This window comes from Chiloscyllium plagiosum, unplaced genomic scaffold (assembly GCF_037043375.1).
Source record: "Chiloscyllium plagiosum isolate Xiang-an unplaced genomic scaffold, Cpla_swu_hap1 HiC_scaffold_18, whole genome shotgun sequence".
In the NCBI taxonomy this organism is placed as follows: domain Eukaryota; kingdom Metazoa; phylum Chordata; class Chondrichthyes; order Orectolobiformes; family Hemiscylliidae; genus Chiloscyllium; species Chiloscyllium plagiosum.
In genome coordinates, this window is record NW_028270156.1 from 1527694 (window position 1) to 1543717 (window position 16024).

The following is a 16024-nucleotide window of genomic DNA, read 5'->3' on the forward strand; positions in this document are numbered from 1 at the left end:
ATGAGATGTACCCTGAGTGTCTGCTGGTTGTGCTTCGGCATAATGCACAGGTTGATGAAAACAGCCGCTGTCTTGGGTTCTAATAATGGGCGCTATCTTTTGGATTCTTTCTACAGTGACTGCATTATTGAAGAGAAAACGGTGGTCCTGCAGAAGAAAGACAATGAGGGCTTTGGATTTGTGCTGCGTGGGGCTAAAGGTGAGCGATGAAAATCCTTTCTAATCCGCCTGAAACATCCGTGAGGTTAGGGAACGGAGAGACTGAGCACATAGGGATGGAGCCAGCGGCGAGTGCTAACAGAGTTGAGTATGTGTTCTCTGGCTTCCATTAGTCGGTTCAATTACATTTTTTATTCCAGGAAGATGCAATGTAACATGTATCTGTATCTGAATGTAATCCTGCCTCTGATTTGGAATACAGTCCTCTCTGTCTTCCCCTCTTTGCCACAGCTGACACGCCAATTGAGGAATTTACGCCAACTCCAGCCTTCCCTGCACTTCAGTATTTAGAGTCAGTGGATGAAGGAGGTGTGGCATGGCAGACAGGACTGAGAACGGGTGATTTCTTGATTGAGGTAGGCCAATCATGAGTTAACTTCCTTGCTGTAGCTTCGAGTTGCTGCTCCATCCTCCCGTTGCTCTGGGAATGAAAGTTGCTTCTATCCAATGACATTCTGCAGTTTACACTCCACCAATCGTGTCAACTCCTGAAAGATTTAATAACATTGTTAGAATGTCAGAATGTTATTGTTAGTAAATATTGACTTGTTTCCTGCAGCCTGGAGGCAAAATCTTAAAGCTTTCTTTCTTTTGCAAATGTGCCCTGCCTGTTTAACATGGATGGGGAATCTTGGTTTTGAAGTTTTGCAAACAGCATTGCTGTCAAGCGCTGAGCATAAAGTCGTAATGTGTTTTGAGTTGTTGATGTGCTTTCTGTGTGTGAGCTCTCAGTACATTAGGTGCCTGGGTTCTAAAGGACTGTTCGGTGACAGATATTGCCCTAATGATCATTCAACAACCCTATCAATGTGGGAGGTGCTGGGAAAGTGACTTGAATTCGCTTCCGAGTTGCCCTAAAGTGGTGACCAACTGAAGCTTGCTTTACGACAGTGACTTTGTAGGGCACGTGCAGCAGCAGTGAGGGGCAGAGAGGTGTGTGCCTGTTTAGAGGCATAACCCATTTCTTACTCTGAAAGGTATTTGGTACCCCAGTACTTTCAATTGTAACAGTGACTATTGAAATAACTTGAAACATTGTTGTCTAAACATGGCTGTTCCAGGTTGAACCTGCTGTTGTCTTGTGGGATTTCCCACTTTTTTAGAGTGAAGATCGTAAACTTCTTCTGCTAAACATTTCCATTCAAATCAACATGCCTATTAAATATGGGAATGTAATATGCTATTGCCTAAAATGTGACATGAATTTTTAATACCATTTGTGAATTTGTTAAAAAAGATGAAGAGGTTAAATGATTGGTTTAATATTGTCCCATATGTTCTTGTCTTCCTTAGTATGGGATGTGGGGGTTGGTGGAGGCTGGTCATTGGTATAGCTGACCTTTAGTGCCCATGTCCAAAAACCCTGAAGAAGGTGACAGTGCTCTGCCATGAGCAATGCAGTCTCTGTGTGTGCACCACCCACCGTGCTGCTAGGAAGCGGGCTTTAAAGTTTTGACCCAATGATGTTGACGGAGCAGTAATTTGGGTTTTCGGATGGTGAGTGAACTGAAAGTTCCATGGAGCTGCAATTCTGACAATCCAGATGGTAAAAGGTCACAGATTTGTTGAATAGGGCAGTTTGTACCTGAAAGGGTTAAAACATATTGACATTCCACCCATCAGGTCATAAAAGACTGTTATTGGGAGGAGCTAATCAGTTCTGTACCTGTTGCTACATTGTTAAATTGAGTTTAATTGAAGCAATCAAGAATATTGGAATTAGTTACTCAATACTATACAATAAACAATGAGGACAGAGTCTGTCTTCTGCCTAGAGCAACATTTGGGCATCCTTTCCCACATGGTGTCAGTGTCTAGACTAATGACAGCAAGAAGGATTGGTGGTAGTGAAATTATCACAGGTGATTCTGGCAGGAGCCTGCAGACAATATGTGGAGGAGTTGGCACGTGAGTTTATCATGGGGTTTGGAAGGAGCTTGGAAGGAGCATTGATAAGTGCAGCAAATTGTGCACTGATGTGTGGAGGGGTGTGAGTGGACGGTGATGGTGGGGGGGGTGAATGGACGGTGACGGTGGGGGGTGAATGGATGGTGACGGTGGCGGGGGTGAATGGATGGTGACGGTGGGGGGGGGTGAATGGACGGTGACGGTGGGGGGGGTGAATGGACGGTGACGGTGGCGGGGGTGAATGGATGGTGACGGTGGGGGGGGTGAATGGACGGTGACGGTGGGGGGGGTGAATGGACGGTGACGGTGGGGGGGGTGAATGGACAGTGACAGTGGGGGGGGGTGAATGGACGGTGACGGTGGGGGGGGTGAATGGACAGTGACAGTGGGGGGGTGAATGGACGGTGACGGTGGGGGGGGTGAATGGACGGTGACGGTGGGGGGGGTGAATGGACGGTGACGGTGGGGGGGGTGAATGGACAGTGACAGTGGGGGGGGTGAATGGACGGTGACGGTGGGGGGGGTGAATGGACAGTGACAGTGGGGGGGTGAATGGACGGTGACGGTGGGGGGGGTGAATGGGCGGTGACGGTGGGGGGGGTGAATGGACGGTGACGGTGGGGGGGGTGAATGGATGGTGACGGTGACGGTGGGGGGGTGAATGGACGGTGACGGTGATGGTGGGAGAGTGGTCGATGAGCTGCTTTCTCTTGTGTTTGTTTTTTAATTACTCAGGGATGTGAATGTCACTGGATAGGTCAAGTGTTTATTGTCCATCCCGGATTGCCACTTGGAGCTAGTGCTGTGCTGGAGTGTAGGGTCACCCACAATGCCATAGGGAGAGAGTTCCTGGTTTCTGACCCAGTGACACTGAAGGAGGGGTGATATATTTCCAAGTCAGGATGGGGAGTGGCTTGGAGTGGAACTTGTATGGGGTGGTGTTCCCATGTATCTGCTGCTCATCCTTCCAGATAGGAGTGATGTTGGAATTGTTAGGAGTGAATTACATGTACATGCCTTTGGCTGTTTGTGGTTGGCCTGACTGTTTACTGTGAAGAGATCAGCACAATCCTTGATTGACCTGGGAACATTATTCTGGTCATAGGAAACCCAAGCCTGCTTAGGGACTTCAAATTGTTCATGTACTGCATTTGACAGCCATTTGAATTATTCGCTGATTTGTATTCCACAACTCCTTTTATTTTAGACTTTGCATTTAGGATTTATAAATCAGATCATCAACCCTTTTTAAGTATTTTTCATTAAGAGTACAGTGCAATTGATTATTAGCATTGGTGATTTAGGTATGTAGCTAAATCAATAAAAAAGCAGCACCTCGTGAACAATGCAGGATTGTTTAAAGTTCAATCTCATGCTCGCTTATTTCCAGCCTCCTCAACTCTTGTTCAGTATTCATGGTGTCACACGTCAGGTTACTCTAAGTGAAATGTGATTTTACCAGTGAGACAATTGGTGAACTGAGATTTCAGTGTTCGCACATGATGTAAGGGAGGGATGCTGCGTTAAAATGATTATCCATTTTAATTTTAAGAACTAAGGGAGGTTTCTTGGTGCATCAGCCTTTAGACAGTTTATTGCATTTGAAACCCAGGTTCTGTTTCTCCTCTTATTTAAATGAAATTTCACTGATGGACTGGATACAGAATTTCTTGTCTCTCTCCCACTGCTCATCTTCTCTTCTGCTGCGATACTGCAGATTATTTTAGAATTTCTGCACTGTTGAATTATTTGTTGACATGGTGACAACCAACATTAAACCTGCCTCCAGCAAAACTGCAAGCTTCCATGAAGCATTCAACTTTTTGCTGGCTTGTTGTCAGTAACATTAAAAAAAGTACATATCCGGTATCCGACATATCCATTGGTGTTCATTCAAAGTCTTGGGTGTGGGGTGGGTGCGACAAATTAGAGAGCAAAAGACTTACTCTGGGTCACACTGAAATGTAATTCTTCTATTAGGCAAGTTGTCTGAAGTAATGACTGTCTTACTAAAAGCAGGATGGCCTGCATATAGTATACAGTATCGACAAAATAATTCATTCCCCATTTACGGAGCTGCCAGAGGAAATAGTGGAGGTTGGTACAATTTAAAAGGCATCTGGACCAGTATATGATGAGGAAGGGCTTATACGGAGCAGTATATGTTGGCAACCAGTTGGCACCAGTATTGGGGAAGGAGGAGCTGTTCCAATGGGACGGACTCCACTTGAGACATGCTGGGATCAGAGTCTTGGCAAATTGCCTGACTATAGCTGTGGAAAGGGCCTCAAACTGAACAGTGGAAGATGGGTTTAATTACATGGAAGATTATAAAATCAAAGGTGAAGGAGAAGATAAGAGTGCTAGTTAGTGATGGGGCTGATTGTTACCAGAAAATAAAAGGAAGGGACAGAATGGGTGGATTTATATTGCACCAAGAAACCACAGAAGTGTCGGGAAGTTTGACAATAGAACAGACATAAAGGCTTTAGATGTTAATGCATGAAGCATTCGGCATAAGGTAAATGAATGAATGGAGCAAATTGAGGTAAATGAATATGATCTCGTAGCCATTACGGAGATATGGTTACCAGGAGATCAACATTGGGAATTTCATGTTCAGGGATTTTTGACCTTTCAGAGAGTCAGGAGGGATGACAAAGGTGGCGAGGTAGCACTGTTAGTAAGGGATGAATTAAGGATGGTTGTGAGAGCTGATTAGACTCGGATGATGCAGAGTCTGTTTGGGTGGAAGTCAAAAAACAACAAGGGAAAGTAGACCTTGGTGGAATTGTGTACAGACAGTCCACCTGGAATCATTCTGTGGGAAAGGCTATTAACCAACAAATAATAGAAGCATGTGAAAAGAACACAGCAATAATTATGGGTGACTTCAGTCTTAATATTGCCTAAGGTAATAAATTGGAAAAAGTAGCTATGGCAACAAATTCATAGACTGCATAAGAGTGGATAAATCCCCAGGACCTGATCAGGTTTACCTAAAAACTCTGTGGGAAGCTAAGGAAGTGATTGCTGGGCCTCTTGTTGAAGAAGGGCTTATGCCCGAGACGTCGATTCTCCTGTTCCTTGGATGCTGCGCTTTTCCAGCAACACATTTTCAGCTCTGATCTCCAGCATCTGCAGCCCTCCCTTTCTCTCTTGCTGAGATGTTTGTATCATCGATAGTCACAGGTGAGGTGCCGGAAGCCTGGAGGTTGGCTAACGTGGTGCCACTGTTTAAGAAGGGTGGTAAGGACAAGCCAGGGAACTATAGACCAGTGAGCCTTACATCAGTGGTGGGCAAGTTGTTGGAAGGAATCCTGAGGGACAGGATGTACATGCATTTGGAAAGGCAGGGTCTGATTAGGCATAGTTAACATGGCTTTGTGCATGGGAAATCATGTCTCACAAACTTGATTGGGTTTTTTTTGAAGAAGTAACAAAAAGGATTGAATAAAACAGAGCAGTTGATGTGATCTTTATGGACTTCAGTAAGGCATTTGATAAGGTTCCTCATGGGAGACTGATTAGCAAGGTTAGATCTCAAGGAATACAGGGAGAACTAGCCATTTGGATACAGAACTGGCTCAAAGGTAAAAGATAGAGGGTGGTGGTGGAGGGTTGTTTTTCAGACTGGAGGCCTGTGACCAGTAGAGTGCCACAAGGATCGGTGCTGGGCCCTCTACTTTTTGTCATTTATTTGGATGTGAGCATAAGAGGTACAGTTAGTAAGTTTGCAGATAACACCAAAATTGGAGGTGTAGTGGACAAAGAAGGTTACCTCAGATTACAACAGGATCTGGACCAGATGGGCCAATGGGCTGAGAAGTGGCAGATGGAGTTTAATTTAGATAAATGCGAGGTGCTGCATTTTGGGAAAGCAAATCAGAGCAGGATGTTTACATGAAATGGTAAGGTCCTAGGGAGTGTTGCTGAACAAAGAGACCTTGGAGTGCAGGTTCATAGCTCCTTGAAAGTAGAGTCACAAGTCGATAGGATGATGAAGAAGGTGTTTGGTATGCTTTCCTTTATAGGTCAGAGTATTGAGTACAGGGGTTGGGAGGTCACGTTGCGGCTGTACAGGATATTGGTAAGGCCACTGTTGGAATATTGCGTGCAATTCTGGTCTCCTTCCTATTGGAAAGATGTTGTGAAACTTGAAAGGGTTCAGAAAAGATTTACAAGGATGTTGCCAGGGTTGGAGGATTTGAGTTACAGGGAGAGGCTGAACTGGCTGGAGTTGTTTTCCCTGGAGCATTGGAGGCTATGTGGGTGACCTTATAATATGAGGGGCATGGATAGGATAAATAGGCAAAGTCTTTTCCCTGGGGTGGGGGAGTCCAGAACTAGAGGGCATAGGTTTAGGGTGAGAGGGGAAAGATATAAAAGAGACCTAAGGGGCAACTTTTTCACGCAGAGGGTGGTACATGCATGGAAAAAGCTGCCAGAGGAAATGGTGGAGGCTGGTACAATTTAAAAGGCATCTGGACCAGTATATGATGAGGAAGGGCTGAGAGGGATATGGGCCAAGTGCTGGCAAATAGGACTAGATTAGGTTGGGACATCTGGTCGGCATGGACGAGTTGGACCGAAGGGTCTGTTTCTTTGCTGTACATCTCTCTGACTCTGCGACTCCATTCACCTTATCTGTGCCTCTCCATTTTTATGAACCTGTGGGGGCAGAGTACTTGTGTATATTTAAGGCTGAGATCGAGAGATTCTGGATCAGTTGGGGAATCAAGTGTTACAGGGCGAGGGCAGTAAAGTGGGTGGGAGCAATATTAACACAGGGCCAATGCCCTACTCCGACTCCCATTGCTTTTGCTCTTATGGTTTTATTAAGGTATTTCCAAGGATATTGAAATGCACAATTGTAGATTACAATCTTCAAGAATTCATTTGAAATATATTCTGTAATTGAAACAAATGTGCTGATATATTCATCAGCTTTTTAATTGCCCACAAAAAACATAAGATGTTTGCAAGTTGAAAGACAACATGGAGACTTCTGTTATTCCAGTCTCATTCAGAAATGATAAACGGTAATTGTAAAAGGGTACCCAGAATCAGTCCTATTATATTCTGTCATTGCATGAAGGCATCGCTGACAAGGGTGACAAATAATGGCCAGCATTTCTTGTCACAACTGAGTGGCTTGCTCAATCATTTCAGAGGATTGTTAAGAGTCAGCCACTTGGTGGGTCTGAAGGCCAAAGTAGGTAAGGATGATATATTTCTTTTTTCCAAGGGTCAGTACTGTCTTTACGGTGGTAGTTAATGCTGTGGTCATGATTCCAGAGACTAGCTTTCAATTCCAGATTTTTATTAAAATAATTTCAATTCCAGCAGCTACTGTGGTGCGATATGAACCCATGAGCTTGACCCAGGTACTTACAATTCCACTGACATTAGCACAACGCTACCATTGCCTCTTCAGATACTTTCCTCATCAATTTAGTCAGTGATTCTATTGCACACCTTTTGGAATCTTCAACTTGAATGTGGGCCTCCTGGCTCAGAGATAGGGACACTACCATGGTACCAGATGGCTCACCCATCAATGGTAATATTCTCACTTTAATAACCGACGGCCAGTATGGTAGTGGTGGCCCACTGATGAGCAACCTACTGACCCTGAAGACCTCTCAGATTTTTTTCTGATAGATCTGACAATGACTGAGCTATCTGTGTACATGGAATAGATGGAGGGTTTCTTCAAAATGTAAATGGTTGCAAGTCCCTGTTTGTAATTTATAAGAAGCTCTGATTAACATTTTAGCAATACTGGAGTATGCGTCCAGGTCTGGGTCCTGGACATGAAGACAGACTTGTAAACATTAGGTAGGGTCTGAATACATTTTACAAGAATGAAGCTTGACTTTGCTGATGTCTGCCATAAGGAGTGTGGACTAAGTAGGGAGAGATAGAGAGTCTGTTTCTATTGGTGGAAGGATGGACCAAGAACAGGACACAGATTTAAAGTGTTTACTTTATGCAAGGCAACCTGAGGAATTTGTTTTTCACTGCAACCAGTTACGATCTGGAGTGCAGTGCTCAAGGATGTAGTGGAGGCTGATGTGATTGAAACTGCTGGAGAACCTCAGTGGGTCTGGCAATCTCTGTGAAGGGAAGAGCAAGAAACAGTTTGAGTCCAACAGGACACTTGGTCAGAATTGAAAGAAGCTGGAAAATGGTTATCTTTATGCTGCGGACTGACAGGGTGGGGAAGGGGCAGATATAAAGCTGCCTTTTTGAAAAGGACTTGAAAACTCCTGGAGGGGAAAAAGATTTCAGGCTGGTGAGGAAAGGATAGGGGAATGTGGCTAGCTCAGTTGATCTTGCAGAGAGTTGCTATCGGTCTGTGGGGTTGAAAGACACCATTCTGTGGATTCACAATTGAGTGTGCATCTCCACCCTCTCCATCGAAACCAGGCAGTGAATGGGTTAATCCACCAGGAGACACGGGAGACAATAGCAACATGTTGGTCCCAAAAACTCTGTTTTTTAACAAACAGTTATATTTTTCAGTGATCCAAGAACATGTTCTTCCTGGAAACCCTTCAATTTCCCCCAAAACACCTGTCTTGCTTTCACTCAGTTGCAAATCTGCTCCCAATGTCCCCTCTCCCACCAGTTCATTCTCCGTCTCAAACCTGACCAGTTCTTTGACAGGCACAGCTGCAGCCTGGTGCCCACTTACAGAATGTCCTTGATTTAACAGGTCAGGCGGGCTTTAATCGAGCAGTGGATGGTAGTTGAAAGGGGTGAATGGTCTGTTGCTGTTCTCATGTTCCCATGTTCCTAACTAGCTCACTACATGCTGCTGTCACATCAACTGCAATTGGGCAGTTAAAAATGTGTTTTGCTGATTTCATGCCCATTCGAAGTGGAGGTCTAAGTAGGATTGCTTCCTGATTAAAACAGCTCTCAGGGTTTTCAGTTAATTGTCTTAGCAATTTCAGTTGCTCTGACTAACTGTGCTTTTGCAGAGCAGAGAAAGGAATACATTTTATTATCCCATGACCCTGTTTTGAAGAATATTACAACAAGTTTTGTAATCATTTGAAGCTTCCTTTCTGAATTGTTCTGTTGAGAAACATTCTAATGATCTAAATGCGTACATCTGAAGACCACCTTCCAAATAAGGGACAAGAGCAATGAGTGGATAAGTTTAAACATGTTTAATTTTTAAACAATTCCTGCTTAAAACCAAGAATGCTGTCAAATGGTAACTAAGACGGTGTATTAAAAAAAGACTTTTTCTGTTCACTGAGCTATTTAGCACTGCAGTTAGAACAGTAACGCAGAGCAACAGTCACCTAGCAACATCCATTCCATTCTCCTACTAGCCAAAATGCATGACAAGCAATGTCCGTTAGAACAGAATTACTGACACAGCATTTCAACAATATTGTTCAAAATACTGATTCCAGTTGAAACAAAAAAATTAACATGCGCTCAGTGAATTGAAGCAAAGGGTGAAGGATACCCTTAATAAATCATTTTGTATAAATGTACATGGCTATTGGCTCACATGATGAAGGAAGGGTGTTTCAACCTTTGCTCTGGAAGGTGAGGATATTAAATTAATTTTATCATCTCCAGACTCAGACTTGTTTTTAAATTCTTTCTGTGTCTAAATGAGGGTTACTTCAGAATAAGCATTAATTGCCCCATTTTAATTTCTAATTTTCAAAAGACTTTTTTTTTCTGTTGAAAATTCTGAAGGTGATTTCTTTGTGGGTCCCTAACCCTTTTCCGTACCTGAATAGCAGCATATCAGGTATTGGAAACAGTCGAGGTTTGGTGGCAGATTTCAGGATGATCTGGATTGCCCAGTGAAATCAATGTGCTGTCTACTGATGAAATGTAGCACAGCAACATAGGAACTGATGCATTTTAAGAGGCCATTCTTTACGGTGACAATGACTTTTTTTCCATTACATTGGGGGTTTGGAGAGGTTTTCTCTTCATTCATGGGGGGGATGTGTGTTGCTTGCAAGGTCATGGTTTTTGCTAATTCCGAATTGCCCAGAGGGCAGTTGAGAGCAAACCACATTTCAGTGGGTCTGAAGTCACGTCTAGGACAGACCCAAGAAAGGGTGGCAGTTTCCTTCTTTAATGTGCATTAGGGAACCAAGATGGGTTTTTATGACCAGTGATAATGGTTTCATGGTCATTGTTACTAAGAGTAGTTTTAGATTCCAGGTTTATTAAATTCAAACCCCACCACAGCAGGTGATGGAATTTAAAACCCATGTACTCAGTGGATTAAGCTTAATTTCTGGATTAATAATCCAGTGACTACACCATTGCACACTCTCCCTAATAGGTATGTACAGAGCTATTGATCTGCTTTTGGAAGGTGCTCCTGTGGCATAATGAGAGAATAATATCGATTTAAATACATATGATTTTGAGACCCAAAACATTTAATTTTCACAGTATAAGATTGCATTTTTTTGATTTTACAAGTAAAAGCTTAAAATGAAAAACTTTAACCAGTGATTTATAAAGGTTTAGCATCAATCTGAAGTGCAGTATGGTTCCTAGTTCTGCGCACCCTTCTTTCGGGAGGATATCTCGGTTTCAGATATCGGAATCCTCTAGATGGGAACTGGCTATTATTTGGAGGCAATGAGGTGAAAGGGAAATTTGACCAAAATGTTTAAAATTATGAGGATTTTACTCTTGAAAATTTCAGAAGAAACAGTTGGTGAGTGGGTCTGTAACTAGAAAACACAAATTTAAGATTATTGGCAAAAGCATCAGGTGAAAGATAACTTACTTCACTCGGGTTGTTATCTGTTTTGTACTGCCTGAAAGAATGATGGATGTGAACTTAATAGTGCATTTTAAAAAAGAAATTTGTATATTGAAAGGAAAGGAAAGATTTGCAGAGCTTTAGTAAAAGATTCGAGGCTTTGAGACTAAGTGATAACCCTTTATGAAGAGTTACAATGAGCCAAATTTCTCCTTGTGGAAAAATCTGTGATTCTTAAGGAGGCAACCTATTGTGAGGATTCACTTTTCATTTGGTTTGGAATCCTATCAACGAAATTTACATTGTGTAGATTTAATGTTAGCTACAAGTTGAAATGCCTTCATATTGACCATAATGTGCACCAGAAGTGTTTTGATTAGAAGTCTATTTGTTCTTTGATGGACAATTGAACAGTCTGATTGAAAGCAGTGGATTTTTATTTTTCTTTATCACAAATAGTCTGTTGTTCAGAATTTACTCAATAACTGTTTGATTCAAAAAACACTGCATGATATATGGGTTACATTAGCTATTCACTCCCTCTCTAGCCCTCAAGCACCAGTGAGAATTAATCGGCATTTGTCTAAATACTGCTTTGAAAAATCAAACATTCTATTGTAACTGTATTTTTGTTTTGGATGAGATGTTAAACTGAGGCTCAGTCTGACGTTTCACATGAAAGTAAAGATCCATTTACTTTGGGGAAGAACAGAGGAGTTGTCCCTGATTGTTATTTTCTTTCCCTCGTCATCTCTTACCCAGTTTAATTCAAACTATTAGATCATTTGGGTTGGTATCTGTTTGCTGTTTGTCTGTGGGAACTGCAATTTCAACTGAACACAGCGCCTGTACATCATTGGCTGGAAAGAACTTTGGGGTTAAAGGGGCTACATTAATGCATATCTGACTTTGGCTTGTTAAACAACATTAGTGTTTCTTACTCTCCAGATCACAATCAGAGACAAGCTTCCCACTGTCCATTGAGATATTGAGAGTGAGTTTCTTCTGATTTTACTGCCAAAATGTTTCCAGAAACTTGTCAAAAATCCCCATGTTCACAAGAAGTACAAAGATGGGAACATTCTGGAAGGAAACTCGGCCAGGGACATCAAAATCAATAAGAAGAACTGTTTATAGTTACATAAAGGTAGTTAGGGCAATGTTGGCCTACTAAAGACTGAAGGGGAAAGACTCAAACTTCAGTTCTGAGGAGGGGCCACTCAACACAAACATTAACTCGTATTTCTCTCCAAAGCTGCTGAGTTTTTCCAGCAATTTCTATTTTTATCTCTGATTTTATAGCATCCGTAATTCTTTCAGTTTTTACTGAAAGTGGGAAATTGTCAAGGACTATGGGGAAATAGTAGATGTGTTAAATACTGACGCAACATAATTATTTATAGTAAAAAAGGAAGATAGCTTACCAAAGATCCTGAGGAAGTTAACAGTGGGTCAGGGCTAGATCTGAATGAAATTGATGTAAATAAAATATCAATAATGAGGAAATTAATGAGAGTAAAGAGTGACAAATCCCTGAGACCTCGTGTTTCCATTTGTGGGTGGTATGTAAAGAAAGTCGGGGAGCATTTTACAGACACCCTAACTCTAATCTTCCTGAGTTCCACAGATGCAGGAGTTGTCCCTCTGGATTGGAAAATTGCACACATCACTCTGATTTTAAGAACAACAAAAGATAAAAACCAGGGAATTAAAGACCACTTCGCCTAACATCTGTGATGGGAAATTGTTGGAGTCTATAATCAAGAATGGGGTAACTGAACACCTTGAAAATTCTCAGTTAATCAGGGAGAGTCCGTATGGATTCAGGACAGATAGGTCATGCCTGACAAACCTCATTGATTTCTTTTTGTAAAGATCATTAAGATAGTCGACGGGGGAATAGAGTCATAGAGTCATAGAGATGTACAGCATGGAAACAGACCCTTCGGTCCAACCCATCCATACCGACCAGATATCCCAACCCAATCTAGTCCACCTGCCAGCACCCGGCCCATATCCCTCCAAACCCTTCCTATTCATATACCCATCCAAGTGCCTCTTAAATGTTGCAATTGTACCAGCCTCCACCACATCCTCTGGCAGCTCATTCCATACCCGTACCACCCTCTGCGTGAAAAAGATGCCCCTTAGGTTTCTATTATATCTTTCCCCTCTCACCCTAAACCCTCTAGTTCTGGACTCCCCGACCCCAGGGAAAAGACTTTGTCTATTTATTCTATCCATGCCCCTCATAATTTTGTAAACCTCTATAAGGTCACCCCTCAGCCTCCGACGCTCCAGGGAAAACAGCCCCAGCCTGTTCAGCCTCTCCCTATAGCTCAAATCCTCCAACCCTGGCACATCTTGCAAATCTTTTCTGAACCCTTTCAAGTTTCACAACATCTTTCCGATAGGAAGGAGACCAGAATTGCACGCAATATTCCAACAGTGGCCTAACCAATGTCCCCTACAGCCGCAACATGACCTCCCAGCTCCTGTACTCAATACTCTGACCAATAAAGGAAAGCATACCAAACGCCTTCTTCACTATCCTAAATGAATATCCGTTTGTATGTGACAAGAGAGGAAATAGCAGAGGCACTGGGAAAAAAATATTCAAATTCCTCTCTGGTCACAGGAAAGCTGCCAGAGTAGTAGCGTTATTCAAGAAGAGGGCAAGGAATAAACCAGGAAACTACAGGCCAGTCAGTCTAACCTCAATGCTGCGGAAACGATTGGAAGCAATTCTGAGGGACAGTACTCTCGTGATGCAGTGATAGTGTCCATATGCCTTGATTGGGAGGCCCAAATTCAAGTCCCACCTACACCAGAGGGGACAATTTTGCCCTGTTCCTTCATTAAATTTGCAATAATTGCATCTTGCTGCAAATGCGTTAGGTTGTTGTATTGGTGCAGTAGGCCATGGAATGTCAAAGGATGTTGTTTATGTGGACTTTCAGAAGGCATTTGATAAATTTCCACCAATGAGGCTGTTAACTAAGGCAGAGGTCCATGGAATTGAGCCCAAATTACTGAAATGACTGGGAAATTGTTCGAGGCAACAGAAAGTAGAGATCATGGGAAGGTGCTCAAATTGGCAGGATGGGACCAGTGGTGTTAGTTCTTCACAATATTTATTAACAACTTGGATATTGTCATAGAAGGTCATTTATCCAAATTTGCTGATGACGCAAATTTAAGTGGCAGTGTAGATGACAGCATCAAATTACAAAGGGGTGCTGAGAGACTGACTGACTGGGCAAAACTGTCACAGTTGGGGTTCAGTGTCAGCAAGTGTGAGGCCAGCTATTTTTTGGATCAGTAAAGGATAGATCAGGGCTTTTACTGAATGGTATGAAGTTAAATACAGCAGATGCCTAAAGAGGTTTGGGGGTTCAGCTACATTGCTTTTTAGACTGCCACAAACAGCAGAAAATAATCATTGAAAGCCATTGGAATGCTGCCCTTTATATCTCAGGGACTGGAGTACAGGGATTAGATGTTAAGGTGCAGTTATACAAACTCTGGTTAGACCCCACCTAGAGCACTGTGAGCAGACCTTAGAAGGAGATAGTGACCTCAGAGGAAGTACAATGTATATTTACAGGAATTATCCCTGGACTTCAGGGGTTAGGTTATGAGGAGAGATTATGCAAATTAGTGCTATTTTCTCTTCAATTTAGGATGAGGGGTGATCTGATTTGAAGTCTTCAAGTTTTTAGCAAGAAAAGCCAGTGTAGAAAAAGGTAAACCATTTCCACTGGTTGGGGATTCTAGAACAAGGGGCATAGATTAAAATTTAGGGCCAGATCATTCAGGAGAGATGTTAGGAAACACTTTAACACACAGAGGGTGGTAGATGTTTGGAACTGTTTTCCACAAATGGCAGTGGATATTGGATCAGTTGTTAATTTTAAATTTGATTTTGTTTTTTGTTAAGTAAAGGACATGGGCCAGAGGCAGGTATGTGGAGTAAGGACACGGATCAACTATGGTCTCATTGAATGGTGGAATGGGCTTGAGGGGCTGAATGGTTTCCTCCTGTTCTGATGGTGAAGATTGCAAATTGGAATCTTTAAACAAATGGGTAGGTGCAGCACTTGGTGGCTTATACTATTGACAGTGAGGATGGTGTCACTGACTGGTGAAGGAAATGCAGTGTTATATGACAGCACTCTGCCATGGCTCCTCTGATAACTACTCACATTGCATCATGAGCAGTACTGAAATGTTATGTAACATGCAAATGAAACATTTCAACAGCAGTCATTTAGAGAGATGAAGTCAGAAATCTAGACCAGATAGATGCAATGCTGAAGGAATGGAATTGAACTGGAACCCTTGTCTCGTCCTGAATGTAATCAATAAAACAGAAAATGGACACACTGGGGTTGGGTTGTGGGGGAGAATTCAACATTGGATGGTTTCTAATACTTGGAAGGCATAAGATGAAAAACATTTGAAGAATGATGTAAAACAAGAGTGCTTATAGGGGAAGCTTATCAGGGAAGAATTTCATTATAAAACTTGAGGCCACATTTGCAATGTTGTGTCTAATTCTGATCACCACGCTGCAGGAAGGATATGGAGGTTTTGTAGAGAATGCTAAAGAGGGTTAACAAGGATGTTGCCTGGATGGCGTGTATCAGCTATAAGGACAGATTAGACTGGGATTGTATTCACTGGAGTGATTGAGGCTGAGGGGTGAGCTGATGGAAGTCTATCACTCTCTCCATGGTGTCTGCATGTAAATTAGTGTAGGCAGAGAGTTGAGCCCCAAAGTCTGGTTCAAAGTATAGATAATCTTTGTATTCATTTGAATAGATTGTAATTATTACTGAAGTAAAATTCTTTCGATTTTAAACTTGCTTCATCCTCTTACATTAAATATCCGGGTTTTCAATTTCATGAAGAAATAAAAATGCTACAGGCCTCCACTAAGATCATAAGATAATGATTTTAATGAAAAATATTGTTGTACACCCAAATCTGCTGAAGGCAGACAGTCACTTTGTGTTTACAGATTCCCCACCTTCAAGGAAGAGGTTTACAGTTGTGATGTTGTTTTTATCATATCCAAGTTGGGAACTGATTTGGATTTTCAATTAGGCGATTGGTTTGTATCACAGGAGT

The 16024-nt window shown here is 42.3% G+C and overlaps 1 protein-coding gene across 7 annotated transcripts in view; it reads left to right on the forward strand.

Moving 5' to 3' along the window:
• Nucleotides 1–16024, forward strand: part of LOC122557603 (SH3 and multiple ankyrin repeat domains protein 2-like) — a 1564835-nt gene that overhangs the window by 951250 nt on the left and 597561 nt on the right. For all 7 annotated transcript variants that reach the window (XM_087996234.1, XM_087996235.1, XM_087996236.1 and 4 more), the window contains 2 exons: nucleotides 117–199; nucleotides 451–575. In XM_087996234.1, the coding sequence (XP_087852360.1) occupies nucleotides 117–199; nucleotides 451–575 (208 nt within the window). The remainder of the gene's footprint in view (nucleotides 1–116; nucleotides 200–450; nucleotides 576–16024) is intronic.